The 19,238-nt window shown below is 42.5% G+C and overlaps 1 protein-coding gene across 2 annotated transcripts in view; it reads right to left on the bottom strand.

Annotated features, from left to right (window-relative positions):
- Nucleotides 1–226: 226 nt before the first annotated feature.
- The window catches only part of LOC147308817 (3',5'-cyclic-AMP phosphodiesterase 4B-like), a 45,917-nt gene continuing 26,905 nt past the window's right edge, over nucleotides 227–19,238 (bottom strand). For both annotated transcript variants that reach the window (XM_086272337.1, XM_086272338.1), the window contains 10 exons: nucleotides 12,503–12,615; nucleotides 6,284–6,377; nucleotides 4,727–4,941; nucleotides 4,537–4,635; nucleotides 3,959–4,123; nucleotides 3,584–3,683; nucleotides 3,292–3,446; nucleotides 3,061–3,183; nucleotides 2,771–2,953; nucleotides 227–2,676 (listed from right to left, as the gene is read on the bottom strand). In XM_086272337.1, coding sequence (XP_086128463.1) covers nucleotides 2,305–2,676; nucleotides 2,771–2,953; nucleotides 3,061–3,183; nucleotides 3,292–3,446; nucleotides 3,584–3,683; nucleotides 3,959–4,123; nucleotides 4,537–4,635; nucleotides 4,727–4,941; nucleotides 6,284–6,377; nucleotides 12,503–12,615 — 1,619 coding nt within the window. In that variant the 3' untranslated portion in view covers nucleotides 227–2,304. The remainder of the gene's footprint in view (nucleotides 2,677–2,770; nucleotides 2,954–3,060; nucleotides 3,184–3,291; nucleotides 3,447–3,583; nucleotides 3,684–3,958; nucleotides 4,124–4,536; nucleotides 4,636–4,726; nucleotides 4,942–6,283; nucleotides 6,378–12,502; nucleotides 12,616–19,238) is intronic.

Genomic DNA, 19,238 nt, shown 5'->3' with positions numbered 1-19,238 from the left:
GCAGTGTCTGTTTCTTCAGGACTTTTCTAGTTTTAACAGACTTTCTCCTGAATGTGCACCTTAAATCGCGTAATGTGCAAATATGTATCTTAGGACAATTTCTAAATAGTTTAATGTGTATAGACAAAAACATTTAAATTGAAACTTAAATCTGTCTCCAAACTGGTTTTAACATCACTGAAACAAACGTCACTGATGTAATCCAATAACATTCGGACCAGAAGAGTCTGTTATACATGCCCGTTTTAATAATCTGATAGAAAACATTTGCTGAGCACAACATACACCGTTTTACAGTATACTGAGAAGAAAACACTGAAAAAATACATTTGAAACAATGGTATAAATTTCAGCAAATATCCTTATAGCTGTACAATGACCTGTCACCGTACACATTATGCTGCAGTAAATATTCAGCCTTCGCCAGGAACAAAAGGACTAAAAAAGCTTCTGCTGCGCCTCGTATGAAGCGCTGCTGGCTCCCACTGCACAAACACCTCTGGCTGGAATTTCAAACGAAACATACTTTTCAAATCGTCAAAACTGACCTGCATAACTTTATGCTATGGCCTCATAGCAAAATACCTTGCTATACACGGATGAACCAACAAACGAGTTCAGTCAAACTGTCATTTGACACGTGGTAGTGCATATAAATAACAAATATACAGCGAATATTATCAATTCAGTATTAACATATACAAGAAAATGTAATAAATACACTGTTACAAACAGCTTAAGGGTCAGCACAACACAGTTGGGTGCAACAGGACTGTGCAACTCTGTGACCACTTAAATACACTCTCGCATCCTCACACACACACACACACACACACACGCACACACACACGCACACACACAGGAGAAGAATGACATATCGTGAAACATGAAACCGATCTCCCCGTATTATGACCATACAACGTGGTACCTCTAAGGAAGTGTTTGGACAGATCAGCAACCAGCTGCATAACTGTCGACGTATTCAAAGTGCTGCAATGAAAAACTACAAGATTCAATTATTCCATTACTGACAGGTGTTTCTGAAACTGCGCGTTCAGCCTTGAAGTCATTCAAAGTTCAAAATGAGTCAGCCTATTCATGAGAATACTGCTAACCACAACAGGTGTGTTGTGTGAGGCAATGAAAAGGGGAATTACAGGGCGGAGACGGTTTTTCCACACTGGATGGGGCTTAAACGCAACTGGGTTATGAAATATTTTCTTTTCCACTTTAATCTTGGAAGATTGTAGTGAGAATTTAGTCTGTAACTGGCTTTAAGTGAGAGGGAATCAATCCCGCCGCCGCTCGGAAGTTTGACTTGTCACACCATTTACTCTTTGGAAATGCGATCATTCTTTTGAGGGGTGGCAGTGAATCCAACAAAGTGCTTTCCTTACAGGATCTTTGGAGTTTTGGTTTTTGTTCTACAAAAAAGAAAAAAGAAAGGTTTTTCCTCTTTTACGAAATCTAGCCTATGAGTCATTTAATTGCTTACGCAGTTACTTATTTGGATAAATCAAATTAAATTATTTGGTTTGACATGCTTGCTATGGTCTCTCCTTTAAGTTACAGATGCTGTCTTTGTCTTGGTTTAACTGTGTGTGCCACAAAGTGCAAATCGTGCTGGGAAGTCAGCTGATTTTTTTATAATATACATCCATTAGTGAAGAACAAGCTTATACTATTGCCAGAACATCAGGAAGACTGTGTGAGACAGCTATGTCCGTTTGTAGAAAATCTGACACACAGCTACATGAATGTGTTCAATAAATTATTTAAAAAAAAAAAAAAAAACTTACAAAAACACACACTTGTAAAAAAAGGCACACTACTCTTTTTAGACAAGTGTTAAAAAAACACTACTGGGTTAGAAATAACTCGCTGACCAGTAGCTGTGGTTGGACAATATAGGGTCGTATCCAATCTCGACACGATACAAAGAATCTAAATGAACATTTAAAAAAAATGTCCTGAAGTGCAAGTTTGAAATTCAGACTTGTCCCAGTACACGGATTCATACGTCCACTTCACATTCTCTGCCTGAAAGAACCCAGGTTAGGCTCTGCAGTCCAACAGTAGTCCCTTCTGTAAAGAACAGAGCCTACACTCTTCCAGCTCCCTTCCAGGGGGGCTCAAAGACAAACTACCGCAGGGTTTCCAAGCCTCGTTCGCAGGGGTGCCCCACATTCAGTCAGGACCTCTTTGCCAAGCAGCTCCCGCCAGAGCCAAATTGCAGGATTGCTCCACTGCAATAAAATGAATTCACCAAAAACGTGCTACGCTCCGAGAACACCACCGGTTAAGCTATGTTTCCTCCGGGGAGCCGTCATGTGTTGTCATTTCTGCCCCTTCCTGATCACAGGGAAGATGCTGTAATGTCACATTGTCACAACTGTCAGCCGTGTCCATCATTCCACTGTCTTCACCTTGTCCTTCCTGGTCATCCAGCGTTAGATCGAACTTGAATTTACTCGCTACAGGCCGCCCTTCCACCTCCCCGTGAGGTCCTCCTTCTCCATCACTGGTGTAGAAAGGAGGTGAGGGGCTCTGGGGGATCATGCTTTGGTACCAGTTCCTGTTGTCCTCTAGTGTATCCAGGATGTCCTGGGCATCGGGATGGACCAGGTCAGCCCACGTCTCCCACAGAGGGTGCACTATGTAATCAATGAAGCTAACCTAGAAAAGATAAACAGAGAGGATGTCAGTAAATATGAAAAATAACCACAGTTTTCAGGTTTTATTTTGAGAGCTGGATGCCTGTGTTCTCTACCTGAGTCCTCTCTACTGAAGCTGTGTGTTTGTCACACATTGGGCTGATTTCCATCCCCCTCTCCCTCTCTCTGTCTCCCTGGTGGAAGAACTCATCCATGATCCTGTCAGTCCACTGCCGGTACAGATCCAGAGGTTTGGTGGGGTTGCTCAGGTCTGCACAATGAACCATGTTACGGAGAACCTGCAGGAAAAAAAATATCACCGTTTAGTATGTTTTTTTTCTTTTCCTCCCTCTGTGGTAAATAGAAAAGTGTTTGCGTCTAATGTGCATACTAGTCTGCCTCTTACCTGCATCCTGTCTGTGTAGTTGTCTAGCATCAGGACACCAGAGCTGGTGACCTTCTTGGTTTCCACCATCGTTTTCAAATCCGCCAGCAGACTCATGTGTTTAGACATGTCGGTTGCCAAAACCTGGAAGACAGCAAGACATGAAAAAATCAATTTAAGAAAAACTGTGAAAACTGCTCAGATCCTGAGACGGGGCTGCTGCCTGAGACAGATGTGCAGACATTTCCTCACCATTTCTATGACCATCCTCCGGAGCGTCTGCCTCTGCTTCTTGGAGAGGTTTTGGAAGATGTCGCAATTTTCTTCCTGCAGCAGTTTGAAGCCCACGGCCAGGTGGTGATTTTCCAGCACTGACTCATCGTTGTACATCAGGGCCAGCTCAGAGTCTAAATGCAAAAGAGGACAAGAAAAGGAAATTAAACATCAAATCAAGCAAATGTTTCTCCCTTTTTTCAAAATGTAGACCAAATAAATAACTCTAGCTGACTTTTTTGATGGATGTTGAATGAAAAGGTGGACCTACTTGTATTGATTAGAAACTGGTTGGAGACTCCTGGGTGGTCCACGTCGTGAATGGCTGCTGCAAAAATGGCTGCCAAGATCTCCAGATCAGTGAAGACCGCCTGTGTTTGAAGAGAAGGAAGTAAAGTAAAAATAAATTAGCAAATTGCTTACCATACAAGGCAAGGTATTAGTTTGAAAAACCAATCCTTCCATGTGTCACCATCTGTGGTATGCTCTTTCTATTGTTGCTATTCATCACAACAATATAAACAGTTCAAGTGAAAGGTGTGGCCGGTGGCGACACGCTTTAACTGTGCCACGTTTTAAAGGGCAAACTCTGAACACTTAGAAGTACTGAAAGCGAGTGAGGTAAGACAGATTTTACACGACTTACATCTAATGCAGGGGTGGACAGGAGGATGTGTGTGGACTGGGCTACGTCGGCAGCGTGGAGGTTGTTGTGGTACGCCACGTCGGAGTGATAGTGGCTCTCTAGGGTCAGCATGAACGTCACAAAGGTGTCCGTTGGAATCTTGAACGTCCTCATCAGGTCTCGCTCCTGCGTGTGACAGTGTGGATTAGAAAAACAAGACTCCTGGCTAAACGTGCTACAGGATATTATTTTCTCTACGGTCTATCCATCTAGCCACAGTTCAATTCTGAGTCATCAGATGGGTAGTCATAAACTAGGCAGGGCTCCAGACTAACAGGTGCACTGACAGTATCTGCTGCAGCAGTAATACATTTTAAGTTATCTTTTGGCCTCGAAAGAAAGGGGTGCAGCATTTTTCTAGACCAAGTGAAAAAAACAAAAACAAAACATGTGCAGCCAAACTGATTACAGTCTGGAGCTAGCTAACAGAGCATGATGTACACACTGACACGGCTTGTGTGTGTGTTTGTTTGAATGGCTTCACAGTTTTCATGAGCTCTTTCCCGATTAAAGGATGGAAGCTGAGGCGGAAAACAAACCTGGAAGATGGTGTACATGACGCATGTGAGAGGTCGATTGTGAGAATGCTCAGCCACTTTGAAAATATTCAGGCCCCATCTGTTGATGTGTTCCAGGTCCTGTTAGAGAGGACACAAATTTAAGTGTTTGAGCACGTGAGACACCAGATATCACGCAAGTTTAAGTTTCTCCAGTCTGTCTGTCACTTACCTTTGACAACAATTCCTCCTGGTCCGTCTTGACCCCAAAACGATTTCCAGTACCTCCCGAGATACTTGATGTATGGCTGACTTTTCTCACCCCACTGATCTGTGTCATCATCCCACCGTGTTGCTGCTGCTGTTGCTGCTGCTGCTGGCCCTGCCTCCTCTTTCTTTCCCTCGGCTTTGGAACTGGACACGGAAGCTCCAACTCATTCTGCTTGTCTGGAGAAAATAGAATTAACATTAAAAAAGGTGGTTTTCAAGACAAAAAAGCTGCAATGGCTGCTATTAAATTAGCAATCAATCCCTCAATGCCTGTCTTCTGCAATAAAAATACACTAGTAACAAAAGCAGGAAAGGCAAAAAAAATAAATGTGTAAAATAGCTGAATACACTGATGAGATGCAAATGTTTTATGAGACAAAGGCTCAGGCTGTGCTAATGAGTTGTTATGATGATCAGAGAAACATGGCAGTATTCCAGGCATTCTGTGAATCTGAGCCATGTGTTGGTAACAACTCAGAGAATCATGGAAAGATGGTTCACGTTAAGCCGAAATGTTTAGGGGAGGGACTTGGAAGTATGCGGGTTCAGTCGGTGCATGTGACTCATGTATTAGCTGAGTGACATTTCTCACTGTGTGTGAGCGTGAGACTCCCTCAGTCTGTACGTGTGCACTGCACACACAGCCGCAGAGCGAGAAAAAAACCCATCTCAGCTGCGTCCTCCACAAAGCACAGGAAAATCATCTCCCTACACCTGACAGGTGCTAGCTGCAATGCAGATAAAACCGCAAAGCTTCAAAGATAAACTGAGCTGAGCTTTCATGTTCGTCTCTATCACCGCGCCACTTCTATTGTTAGCACAAGAGGTAGCTTTTTCTTTTCCTCTTTCCACCATGCATCCAGCATCTTGTCTTTTTTCTGTCATTTTTTTATGTTTTGCTGCTCCGAGGCAGGAAAATAGACACGTGTTCACTAACAAGAGCCACAACATTAGTCTGCAGTGAGCCCTTATAAGTTGGGAGTCTGGCTGTATGTATGCTGGTGGTGAGCTAGATGGGAGGGTAGAAAAACCTGAGGGGCAGAGTGGTTTGCAGGGCTGGCGAGCTGGCTGGCCATTAGACACGAAATGCCGCCAGGCTTTTTTTTTTTTAAAGACAAGCAACCACTGCTGTCCCACTGATGAATAATGCAGCATCTCTCTGAACCTGATGGCACTGTAAGCACACAAACACCCTCTCTCTCTCCGACTCACTGCTCCTAATCTCTCCAGAGGGAAGTCTTCCCTGAGTACAAAGCCCTCCCTCCTCCCTTCACATATCTCTGCAGTCGGAGCGAGGGGACCCTGTCTCCCTTCCAGACCAGATCAGACTGGTGTAAGAACAGCGTTGCAGAGGAACTGTGAGTTTCCCCACTGCTTGGCACATGCTTTGGGTAACCTCGCAACCTCTGTGACATTCCTGAAGGATGCTGGCTCACTGAAGTCATACATACAGCACATTTTGCAATGGCGCAATGTATACTTCAGGAGGTGTGTGGTAAACATGTGCTGCAGTGCTCACCTAGGAAGGTGCTGGAGATGTACTCTGACACTTGGTTGCCTGATCGGCTCATCTCAGACAGGTGGCTTAGCTCCCGGTTCAGCATCCTCTTGAACTGGAAGCAAAGAGATAAAATGTTAAGGAGGTAATGTGATTTATACGCAGAAACACATCCAGCAAATGAGTCTGACTGCTGTTTCTAAGCAGCGGAATAAACCCTTTCCTGTTATTTTCCACTGGAACATGTCCCATGGGACCATGTTCTCTGGATTTAATGAGCCATATTAGGTTTGTGTATTCTTCCCCAGTCTCCTTATCCAGACTGCTTCGTGTTTCAACACAAATATAAACTATGCGTGCTGTGCATAGTTTATATTTCCTTTATGCAAATTTTACAGATAAGCAAAAGATGCCTGTTTTCTCAACACATGCAACCACTGAGCAAGATTAAAAACATGTCGTAATGCATTCAAAGAGAAATTGGGCTCTTCACCAGCAACAGAAAACAGACATGAATGTAGAATATGCACAGAAACAGTCCGATTAATGGAAAACCTCCTCTGGGACACACCTTAATGTATCCCCAGGACACAGAGAACAGGTAGTTGGCCTCAGGCATGGTGCTGAGCAGTGCTGAGCCCCCCAGCAGAAGCAGTAAGTGCTCCTCTCTGAGTGGACCCCCAAGGGTTAGCTCAGCCCTACAGCCTGAAGCTCAAGGCGTCACCAAATCACCGCCTTGCAGCGGCTGACTACGGTAAAAACGCCCCAGCCGAAGTCTCTGGAGAGGGGCTGTGGCGGAGCCCTACATTCCCAGCCAAACGCGCCTCCTCCTAGCTTCCTCCATTGTTATCAAGGATCGCGAGCCACTGTCGTGAGTGATGGAATCCCCCTGGATGCGATCAATATTTCCTTTCCTCTGGCTGTCGCTGCCTCTGTCCCTTTCTTCAAACCTCCATCTCCTTCTGCCACCATCCAAAAATCATACAGGAGAAAATCCAGCCTTTCCAAGCCCAGATTTGGCAAGTCAAGAAAAAAAGGCAGTCTTCACGGCAGAAGGAGGAAAGAAAGAGAGGGACTGAAAAAGGCAGAGAGGAGGAGGAGGAGATGGGGGTGCGTTATAGCTGTAGAGTTCCCTGTGGCACAAATTGCTGGAGCCTCTCTCTCACTTTCTCTGTCTCTCTCTTTGCCTCCCACCCTCGCTAAAAACTGATGCTCATGTACAGCACTGCAGAAAATGAGAGCTTGGAGGATCCCCCACATCTTCCTCCCTATTTCTAGCTATTTCTCTCTCACTCCTGTGTTCTGTGAAACCCCCCTCCCACTGCTGTCTCCCTTCTCTACTTAAAATGCTCCCCCTGCACAGTAATGCAGAACAGATGCAAAGCATACTGCGCAACGTGAGACTTCAAAGCACCAGAGCGTTTATCACACGGATGATGAGACACAGACACAAACTCAGACACAGAACTAAACATATTTTAAAAACAGAAAATGGGGATGTGCAAATAGTTCAGTCCATAATCGTGATGTTTTGCTGTATCAAGCAGACGACAGAGTTTTCAGTCTGCCATCGGTGTACCACCATCTGCATGGCAACCCGAATGCCATGGCAACAGAATCACATGGTCCTGTTCTCATGGTGGTCCCTACTTTAAAAACACAGCACTGCATCGTAAACATAAACAAACCTATCACAAAAACCGCAGCAGCGACGCTCCAGATAGGCATTTTTAAAAAACCCATAGCTTCTGTGCAAAAGGAGATCGATTTTTATCTCTCATGCAAAATGTTCTTTTCGATTTGAATAAGCATATGCAAACATCACACACCAAACTTGATTATGAAAACTATGTAGTAATGGTGTGTGCAATAAAGGCCATTTCCATAGAAAGTAATTGGGTTTTCCTTTTTTTATAACTCTGTATTCTAACACCGGAAAGAAAATAGAAAACCTGTCATTGTGGTTTCTGCCAGATCTTATATTCTCTCTTATAATGAGTTCTTTTTGCTTCATACTGAACCAGACTCTCTGATCTCAACAGCTGTCTAATAGCTGTCAACCAGACAGCTAACATCTAGTTGACTGTGGAACTTGAATACCACTTTCAAAGCATTGGCTGCACTAAAAACCCAGAAAGATCAAAGAAGCTGGAATCAGTTGGCTTTAGTCTGCTCAAAGAGAGCTTGTAATTGATTCTTTAATGCAGCACAGTGTGGATTTGAGTGACCTCTAGGAAGTGAATTACGCACACAGCTGTATGTCAGTCACCCGGGGTTGTGTAGTTCAGCTGAAACACATCACACACACACACGGCACGATGACAAGACTGCAAGTGTTCTCAGTAACCCAGATTACTCAATGCATGGCGCTAACTCATACATCCTTTTACGTTAGCAAATGATTCTCAGTTTCAGAACAAACTGAGGAAACTGAGAGAAGTTGCGCAAACTCTGACAAAAAAGCAATTTGCTCTCACACAATCATGAGCCGTTGTTTAATAAAGTTTAAATATTTAATGCATAATATAACTGTGTCAAAAAAAACCCCAAAAAGCTACTGAAACAACATGCTACAAAAAGTAAAGACCAACATATTTTCAAATATGCAATCATAGAAGGAAAAAAACAATTCAGGAACATTTTGAGTGTAATTACTGACGAGCAAATTTATTTTTTTTATTTGAAACTAGATGTCACTTCAAATCCAGCAATTTATTCTTGAATAAAACACCATCTCCACATGGCACGCTACACTCCTACAACACAAAGTAAGCCTCTATAAAGCTAACTCACCTTTTTCCAACTCGCAAGCATCTCAAAGTTTATCTTCTGCTTTTCAGAGCAGCATAGTCCCATTGTCACTCAACGAAAAAACAAACACAGCACAAAGAAATCCTGTAAAGGTCCAAGTACTTTAACTCGTCTCAGCGTGTCTGTGAGCCAGCCGTCTTCCTCTCTCTATTCTCTTTTCTCAACTGGCGTCAGGCAGGAAACTTATAGCAATAAAGCTGACTTAACTGACTGGCCTACAAAGTCTAACAGGAGATTGATGGCTCCTCCCTCCCATACAGGCCTGAGCGTGTGTCTCCACCTACTTCCCTTTTTTTTTTTGCTATAGTAATTCCCTGAGATCATTTACTGGCAGACATCCTTCTTCCTGTAGCCTCAGGCACCAAACTACTAACATACCTGAGCTCATCACAGAAAAGTCCCAGATAACAAGTTTAGGGGTCACGCTAAAGTTCCTGCTATATTAACTGACAAGAGAAATAAAGAAAAAGGAAAAACATAAAACGTAAAGAAATGGGATTTCTCAGGAACAATGTGACCTCATAATGCAACACCATTGCACTGCAATCGAACAAACCCCAGAGTGAGCACACGCCGCCTCTGTCGCATGCATGCGGCTGTTTCGAGTGTCAACACCAAATGAATGATGTCAAATTTACACTGTTTAGTAACACAAGGACAACACATTTCCTCGAAGGCGTTGATCAGAAACAGGTAAGAACAGGGTTACAGTAGAAACATGTTTTCCATTCGCACTCCTTGTGCTGTCTTATTTTCCAAGATGAAGATCAGATGAAGAACAGAAGATTACAGAGGTAAAACTTTTTTTTTAAAAAATTACGATTAAGCACCATAATCACCGCTGGAGCTCGTGTGATCTCCTCACCACCCTTTCAGTCAAATGGAAGCGCAGCACTATAATTTAATGTCCATTACGCCTGGTACAGCTACAGACCCACCGCTGCATCTGTTTCAATAATTTTGTCATTCTTTCCCCAGTGAAGACGGCGGGTGCTTCAAAGCTGAAGTGACCACACATGAGTTAAAGTTTCCTACTCGCTTGTGTTCTCCTCGAGGGGCTTGCCTGCACGCTACCCGCAAAAGCGCTAAACTCCTTTAACTGCATTCAGATGGCAGTGTTTGTCCAAGGCCGTCACCAGCGTCGGTGTGGAAGTGTGGCGAGGTTAATGATAGTGAGGGGCAGGGAAGTAGCTCCCCGCTCTGAGGTCACAGCAACCAGGCTGGCGGTCAGCAGAGTGTGTGGTCTTGTAGCCCCGGATACACCTGTGCCCTTGGAAACTGAAAACGGAGACACCCCGGGTTTGATTGTGGCTTCAATTACATCTAGTGGTGAAGAAAAAAAGAAAACCTGACTCTTTGTCAAAACTTGCGTCAAACGCCCACAAAAACTGGGCCGATGGTGTAACAGTATCACTGGACTTGACTCCCAATTTTGCAATAAGAGCTCGATGGACCAATAAACAGCTTCTTTCTATCCCTGTACAATTGCACAACAATGTAGCACACTGTTGAAGCTTAACTGTAACATCATAAAGCTGTTGCCCACTACACTTTTAAAAGATCAGCATTGGTCAACATTGGCACTGGCTCGTGTTGTTAGGAATCTGTACCTGGTTTGCCTGAACAAGTTGCTACGCTGCTACGGCCTAGAGGGTCTTTTCTCATTGTCTTGACAGTCCCGGGGATGTAGCTGTCTGTTAGGACTCAACCCCTATTGTCATCGAGTAACAAGTGAGCAGAGGAGAGGAGGCACAGGAAATACAGAGACAGGAAGCTGGTGTCACGGTCAGAGTCACCCATCATGGTCTCACAACACCCCCTCCCCATCCCAATCCTCCCTCAGACCAAAGCTTAGAGCACAGACGGAAATGGACACCACCACCCTGGGTGTTTATAATCTGATGTCGCCGTACAGTCTCCGCTGTCTGAGCAGTAATGTGCCGCATACAGTAAATTTTGAAGTGAAATACGCACAAAGAAAAAAACAGGCTCATGTGCATCAAAGCAAAGGGAAGTAATTAGTTCAAAAATGCTGGTTTAAAAACCACAGTGTGTTTAAATTCAGTAAAACCAAACTGGAAGACTGGCACTTTTAAATGCTTAAAACAACACGCTGCTAAGACCACCGATGAGAACAGACATTTTCTCACCCTTTGGTTACATTTTTTGAGTTATATTAACTATAAACTGAGTTTTACCATTTAATAACTTTCCAGGCAGCGTGAGACACAAGTACAGCTTTTAAACACGCTAAACTAAATGGTTTGGCCCCTTGTAAAGAAGATGCAGTTATAAAATTATCCTGGCATTATTCTATAATAATGGAACATATAGCAGATCTGGTTTTGCCTCTTCCGCAGCAAGCAGAAGAATAAGTTCAGTACTTTCAAACCAGCCTTAAGCAATAAGGGCCCTGCTAAATGAACTCACACAGAGCTACATCTTAGAAACGAGCCAATATCAACACAGCACTAAAATGAATGAAAAAAGCATTTGGTAATGTTTTAATCAGCCCAACCTAGTAGTATAGCAAGCTGTGTGTCTCGGGCAGTTTGATTAAGGTAAGGATATACAAGCAGGACAGCCCTTTCCCTGGAATTCAGGCAATAATGGTGCTCAGATGCAACAGGTAGTTTGCTAAAGTTGTTATGCAGCGAAGCAAACATTAACTTTTTTTTCTCCTTTTTTATCAAGAGATCTATAAAATGATGATGCGTGCTGATATGCTACCACAGAACAGCTGTTGCTTTGCAAATGCGTCAATGTGGCTAAAAGTATTTTACATTTTCCGTAGACTGTGCAAATGCACAACCACACAGAAACAAAGAGCAATTATACACAGATATATGCAGACTGGCAGGTCATCACAGGCCAGTCAAGCCATCATCACAAGTATCATGCCTTCAGTGAGCACGTTACAGAATATGTACCGTGATGGTAATAATTATAATTTTGCATTGCATAGTATGAGATATAGGTTACAATTATAATGTTTAACTTAAATCTTTTTTAATTATGGTTTTGCACACTCTAATGATTGTTATTTCAGTGGGTAAAAAGAGATGTTGGCAAAATGAAGCATGCATGCAAGAGTTTGCTGTGCAATATGATTCTAGATGAAAGCACAGCACAATGTGCATGATAGCTTTTCACACTAATGAACTAATGGTTCTTTTGTGACTTGATAAAATCATCTTAATAACCTACTGTGCCCATGATCAAATACCCAAATAGATTTTTACCCCTGAAGTTAATTATCAAAAATGTGAATGTTTGTAGTGTTTTCAGGTATTTCATCCAGGAGGAGAGGCTAATAGCTTTTTATAAAACCACGGTAATCGATAAATACATGTAGACAGTCCCAGGTAACTTCACACATGCGTTGTTGTCACATTTACATATATTAACATATGGCCCAGATTGTCTTACCTTGTTGGAGGCCATGTCACTGACAGACCGGTAGGTCTGGATGGTCTCCAACTGGTCCAGACACCAGTCCAGCTCCTCCATGGTTTCCATAGCCAGTTTCTGGTAGGACTCATCTGCCAAGAGACACATGGACATGTAATCAGGTCTGAGAGGATCCATGTCCATACTTGATCCTCCAGACACCATGCGTGGCGGTCCAAGTGTCCCAGAGTGGCTTGATCGTAAGGGGCACTGACATGCAGAACCTCCGGAAGATGCAGAGGAAGATGAGGAGGTGTGTACGCAGAGCTCCTTCATCTTGTTCCGCTCCACCACCTCCGAAAGTTCAGGGGAGTTGTTTTCTCAAACAAACAGTGGTTATGGTCACCGTTTGCCGACTCGCTCTGTCTTTCTGTCTCTCTGTAGCCTTATTCTCTGCGTACCCCCTCTTTCCCTCCCTCTTGTGCGTGCTGCAAACCCCCTCCCATTTCGTCTGGTTCCCCCACCCTTGCTCAACTTCTCCCTCTCTCTCATTAAATTATCCCCCTCTCAGTTCCACTCGTTTGAAGAAGTAGCTTGCAGACTAGGCAGTTTGCTGCCTCCTGCTGTTGGTGTGTCTGTGACCCCTGCCCATTTAAATGAATAGAAATGGTGTATACATGCATTTAGAGTAAAAAAAAACACAAAAACCCTAACTGCTTTTGGTGCAGGAGACACAATCATTTTAGCTTTTATTCCTGTCACTGGGATTACATCCAAACAAATGCATCTCTTTGAAATTTCATTAGAACTTTATAGACAATAGGAGCAGGAGGACTTCGTCACTACTGCAAAGACAACTCATTTCCAACGACTTCCTTTCTGACATGCAGACCACTTCAAGGAACCCTGGTGAACTGCATCTACAGCAGCTCACGGCACACCACCATGCTTCACAAACTGGTTCTCTCCTCTCTGAACCTCTCTGAGGGAGGAAAAAAAATTATATCAAACATCAAACTTGTGTTTGCATAAGCAACACGAGAGGCAAATTTTGACTCCCTGAATTGGGGGGAGTCCAGGCTAGGGCCACACTGTGAGCCAAAGAAACCAAAGCACTTCCTCTTTGGCTATGAACTCCCAGAAAACATGGAGTGGAATTAATGAATGGTGGAGTGACTGCTGAAGGCAATCATAGCTGTCGTTTGATGAAATAACTCTGTCGTTAGCAGCTATGACTCACATGTGGTAGGTGCACAGTGTTTAGAAGGAAAAGAGTGGTTTACAAGAAAATCACTGGGAAGCTCAAACATGAGGAAACATATTAAAAAGTATCACTGCTCAATATGCCAATGTTTCAACATATTTCTAGCTGGAGGGAGCGAACGCTAAACATCTGGATCTCCCCACCTTCCTTTTCTATGGAAAAGACTGATCTCTACTTCATAGCACTTCACACATGGAAGAAATTTACCCCATATGCTCAGCACAACAGGACAGCCAGCGTGCTGCTCCCCAATTTACGTCAATATAGTGGATCAAAGCACTTCAAAGCACAGTGATGGCATACAGATTTTGAACCACCAGTGCTGAACAAAGAACTTCAATGCAACCCCAGACAATGTAGCACAGTTAAAGGAAATAGTTCACCTTTGAAAGTAATCAGAACAACACCCGGGATTCTTTTGAATCACAGAAAAGTGAACTTTCAGCTGTTTAAGTTCACTCAAGGAAACTCATGCCACTGGCTCCTCATATTACACAGCTGCTACCACTTGTGTCATTTTTCGGGTTAGACTAATTTTTATTTCCTTGAGTTCCTGGTTGGCTGATTCAAAGAAACTTTGGCTTCGATACGACGCATAACTGGATGCCAAGTTTTGCGGACCAGCCTATTCACAGACTCCACTGGCACGCAAGCCATGCAAAAGTCACTGACACAGAGCAGAGGTATAACATCAAAGCAGCTCATGCACAAGGCAGTGAGCTGTTGAATCTTGGTATACATCAGCGTGTGGCTGTCTTGGTCCATAGGGGCAGTAGACGTTGCCAAGAAGGTGTCACCACATCCTGCCCTCATTCCCTTAGAAGAGGGCGCATGCATATGCAGACATTTTAGCTGGGCACCTTGAAACATCAAAGGACTGGCTCATCTGCAAAGTCTGTATGATTGGGATTCGAGTCATTTTGAAGCTGGCAGCTTAATCACTGACAGAGTCCAGAACATATAAGAGTGAAACACTCAGACTACTGTAGAAAAGCTCGCTGGACCTTTGGCTTTTTGGGCTAAAGCAGTGGCTGAAAAGTTACATTTTTTCAAAGTCTGGAGCCAAACTTCCCTTAGTTGGGCTGTATAACAATGACATATGAGTTGAAGTTCTAAATAAAATAAAGTTATGCACATGCACACGGTATGAGTAGAAGGAATGAACCTATCATCACCTTTGGTTGTTCATAAATACAGTGTTAAATGGGATGACATTTCACAGTGTCACCAGTCAAAGGTGGCGTGACGCACATTCAGTCTGAGAAACCTGCTTCCAGACAGAGTGTGAGGTGCTTTTCCAGCCTGTTTTTTCAGTGGATGTCTTTTTCTTTTTTTTCTTGGTGAGTTCTAATGCTTTGGCCATATGCTGGAGGCTGCAAAGAGGACAACAGACCTCAGTGTGCAGAGAGACCTCGTCTGCCTTCCCCTCTCCCCCTTTTTCCCCTCTATCTCTCCTCTGTAGGGCCACAAACCAGCTTCTGTAAGAGCCATCCACCACACTAACGAGCAGGGCTGCTCCCAAACCACCATTTCTGCCAAAACACCTTCCACTTACATCCCCCTCACACTGCACCTCTCTATGTTCTCAACCTACCCCCATAAGCTGTTTTTCCTCAGTGTCTGACTGAAGAATTGCAGTGTCTCAGCTCATACCAACAACTGCCATGGACAGACCAAACATACACTTCAGTAAAAGTAGTACAAAAACAGCAAAATGACCCTATTAGGGTACATTTGTGTATGTATCATTGGGTTAGCATTATTATTGTAAGCGACATCTGGGTAGCATTTAAATGTGACAGCTATACAGAGCAGTTTCTCATTAAGAAGCACAACACTGAAAAACTACACAATATTTTTTATTGTAAATGTTTTTTTTATTTTCTTTTGATTTCTTTTGATTTTGACTTGATTTTCACAATGGCTTTCTGCGTGAGAGTGGATTATAAGTTGGCATTTTTTATGCAGTATTTTGAGTTTTATAGCGAGGCTGACTTTAACACAGTGACTACAATGCCTTTAGTTGTGTTAATGTTCATTGTTAATTCACCAGACATTTGGAAAGTGCGGGAAAAGAAAGTTGATGGTCAACTCAAGACACCAATGGCTGACCTGTAAACAGGCCAAGGCTATCTGCATGTACGCAAACACACATTCCTCATAGTGACCTCACAACATCACAAAAGAGAAATGCACACTTTGACACAGTAACTTGCACGTATTCAGTCGTTTGTTATTGATTTTGCATTGCACGTGGGGCTAAGGCAGGATGTGGGTCAATAATTTACCGTTGTATCACCTCCAATGTACGTCAATTTGTTCAAAAGTCTGAGAGGGGCGGAAGACTTTGCAAATTCATGATTACTCTTGCAAAAGCCTTTGCTCTTCGTGTCAATCATTTGCATTATGCCATCTGCTTTGAACTCTGAACATTTTCTGATTTTAACACAAGGTAGTATATGAATAAAATGCAAAAACAGTGTTGCACATATTATACTCTCACAAATAACGTAATTTATCAGTTTTATTACATTACAAGTATATTTTCAGAATTTTAAAAATTTAATATTTTTAATTTCTATATATCATGCATGCTTTTTAGATTTTAGCCAAGCATATTTAAGTTCATCATTCTGTATTTTATTTTCTTTAAGTTTAATTACTCATTGTGTTTCAAAATAATATATTTCATCATGCTTGTGTATATATAATTTTATCCTATCTATTGTTAAAAACCCTTACGAAAAAAATTGTCATAGCCACAGAAAAATTATATTAGCATACTGTTACAAGTTACAATTCAAATCTATTGTTTCCCTTGCTGTGCTACAGGAATAAGTTGGTGTGCTATATGTGAGACAATTTTGTATAATGCTTTCCCTTTTAAGGTAGCATGAGATTTAAAGTGATATGCGGTGGACAATCAGAGACGGTCCAACCCCCGAAACCACGCCACTCTTGGTCTTCTCACAAACAAGCCTCAGTAATTGTGTCGCTTCATAGTTTACAGCTGTGAAATAATTTCATCGCCTATGAAAACAAAAGACTTGAAAACACACATGCACATACAAACATCTCATCAAGGCCTGTTTGACGGCTCATTCACAATGCACCATGGAGCTGTGTTGGCACGGGCCAGTTAGAGGGAAGGGCCGCAGGGAGGTTTATGACTGTGCTGACGTCAATGACATAATTCAAATACTTAACCAGGCTGCACGCTTCCAGCCCTCCGGATCCTCTCCCCTGGCTGTGAGCCTGGAAAACCTGAAATGGAATCTTGCTGTGGAGCAGAGTAACTGCTGCACACAAGAGTGAAGCAGACTGACCAGACTGAAAATGACAGGTCAGTTCTTCTGGCTCAATTTGTGGTGTACTGTCTGATTGTGTGTCCATTCACTGAATAACGTTTTGCTAATAGGAGGAAATAAATTACATCATATTGATAACAAACATTAGAAATTAAGTTCAACACCATTCCCCAAAAAGTTGTGACAGGTGTTAATAAAAACAGAATGCAACTATATGCAATTCTTTTGAACCCTATAATTAATTGGAAATAGTATGAAGACAGCATTTAGAGATTCTGCAAGTGTTTTAGACATGCAGTTTTGAAAAATATATTAAAAAACATATGCTCATTTTGAATTTGTTGCAATAAAACATTTCAAAGGTTTTTGGAAATCCTTTGAGAGGGAAAAAATTTGGCTGGAAAAATGTGTTGCTGGCATCAACATCGAAATGAACAAACATTTGATATGGTGATATGAATGTTGTTTAAATGACTTGCAAATCACTGTATAAAGTTTTCATTTGCATTTTGCACTGTGCTCAAACCTCTTTGGGAAACAGGTTTGCATGACTCAATCCAATAGCCCATTAGCTAATCTGCCTCCTTAGTCACCAAAGCACCTTTTCAGGACTTGCAGTTGGATTTCCAGGTAGAGGACAATGGATATTGCTTCACATCATCATTACCAGTGCTCCAGAAATGGCAGATGAATACTTTTTTGAAAAAGTATTTGGGGTTTCGGAAATTAAACCCTTTATTTACTTTCCACATGCATGCAACCCAAATCTCTTTAAACATGATTGGTTAACAAAATACAGACTACAAGCAGTCTGCAAACACAACCCAGGAAGCGTCCTGCACCAAAAACCTTCCCCCTTGCCCACAAGTTCTGCATATTCGTACTGATTACGTTTGCTATGATGAAAGTTTAAGTAATCTGATCAATTAGGAGATCTTGGCAACATTGCTAAAATCCTAATATGTTTTCAATTACATTGGGCAAAAGCACATTTGGTTTGGAACATTAGAAAGAGCTTTGGGCCAATCTTCTTTACAGCACTGCTTCAGTTCACTGCTTGTGCAGGCATTCGTTTATACATAGCTCTCTTAAGGTTCCTCCATGGCATTAGATTGATGCCTGAAATCTGCACCAGTTCAGCACCTTGACTCTTTACATTTTCAACTATTCTGTTGTAGATTTCCTGCTGTGCTTGGGCTCACCATCCCATTACATGACCCAAGCTTTAGTGATAAAGCTTTAGCTATAGACAGATGGCATCACATTTGACTCTAGAATTTATTGGTAACAAAGAGGTCATGTTTGACTTAATGACTACAAGGTACCCAGGTCCTGTGGCTGCAAAGCAAATCCAAATCATCACCCCTCCACCTGCTTGATTGGCAGCTGGTTTGAGGTGTTTGTGCTGGCATGCTGGTATGTTTGACCTTTAACATCTAGCGTGCTAACTGAGGCCTTTAGCATCCGAGATGTTGCTCTTGGGATTTTGCTGTTTCTTTAAGCATTAAACGTCCCAGCAAATTCACCTTAGCATGAATTTCCAGCAAATTCATCCTAAGGTCAGTTTGCTGGGATGTCCACTCTTTTGCACATGTGACCAATCCTTCTCACTGCAGAATGATGGACTTTGATGAACTGCAACAACAGCTTCTCTAAGCTAGTTTCTTTCCTGCTTTCTATTGTGTTAAGAGACCTAGATGCACCAGAGCAGCAAACTACTAAAACTTCTGCTTTGATAGAGGTGCTCACATTTGCTGATGATCCATTAATGAAGTGCATTTTCCATTGTATGACATGCCACACTGTGTTGTTGTTCAAATTGACAGCATAATAAGCTATGAGGAACAGATAAGTTTTCATTATGCCCTGACAGGCAAAAGTGTAGAACTTTTTAAAAAAAACAAAAAAACAACAACACATGACTGTACACACAAATGCACGTGTGGACAGCAACTCTCGCCCTGAGGTTTAAAGGGAAATAACAACCTATTCTTCCTTTTTACATTGTCAGAATAACTCGTTTCAGTTAGGTCTGTCATTACTTTTCTTCCACGGCATGTTTACTAAAAGTCACAAAAGAAAAATGAGTAATGCTCATTGTGTTGGACCACACACCCTGTAGGTTACGCACAAAGTCACGTGACCGTTTAGTTCCAAAGTAAAAAATGTGTATGTCTCAGTGCAGCGATCTGCTATGCTGAAC

Source organism: Aulonocara sp. 'chitande type north' Nkhata Bay, linkage group LG18 (genome assembly GCF_057382095.1).
Source record: "Aulonocara sp. 'chitande type north' Nkhata Bay isolate Kocher_YH1m ecotype deep benthic linkage group LG18, A_spYH_male_GT1.1, whole genome shotgun sequence".
Lineage (NCBI taxonomy): Eukaryota > Metazoa > Chordata > Actinopteri > Cichliformes > Cichlidae > Aulonocara > Aulonocara sp. 'chitande type north' Nkhata Bay.
This window is presented reverse-complemented; position numbering and strand designations above follow the sequence as displayed.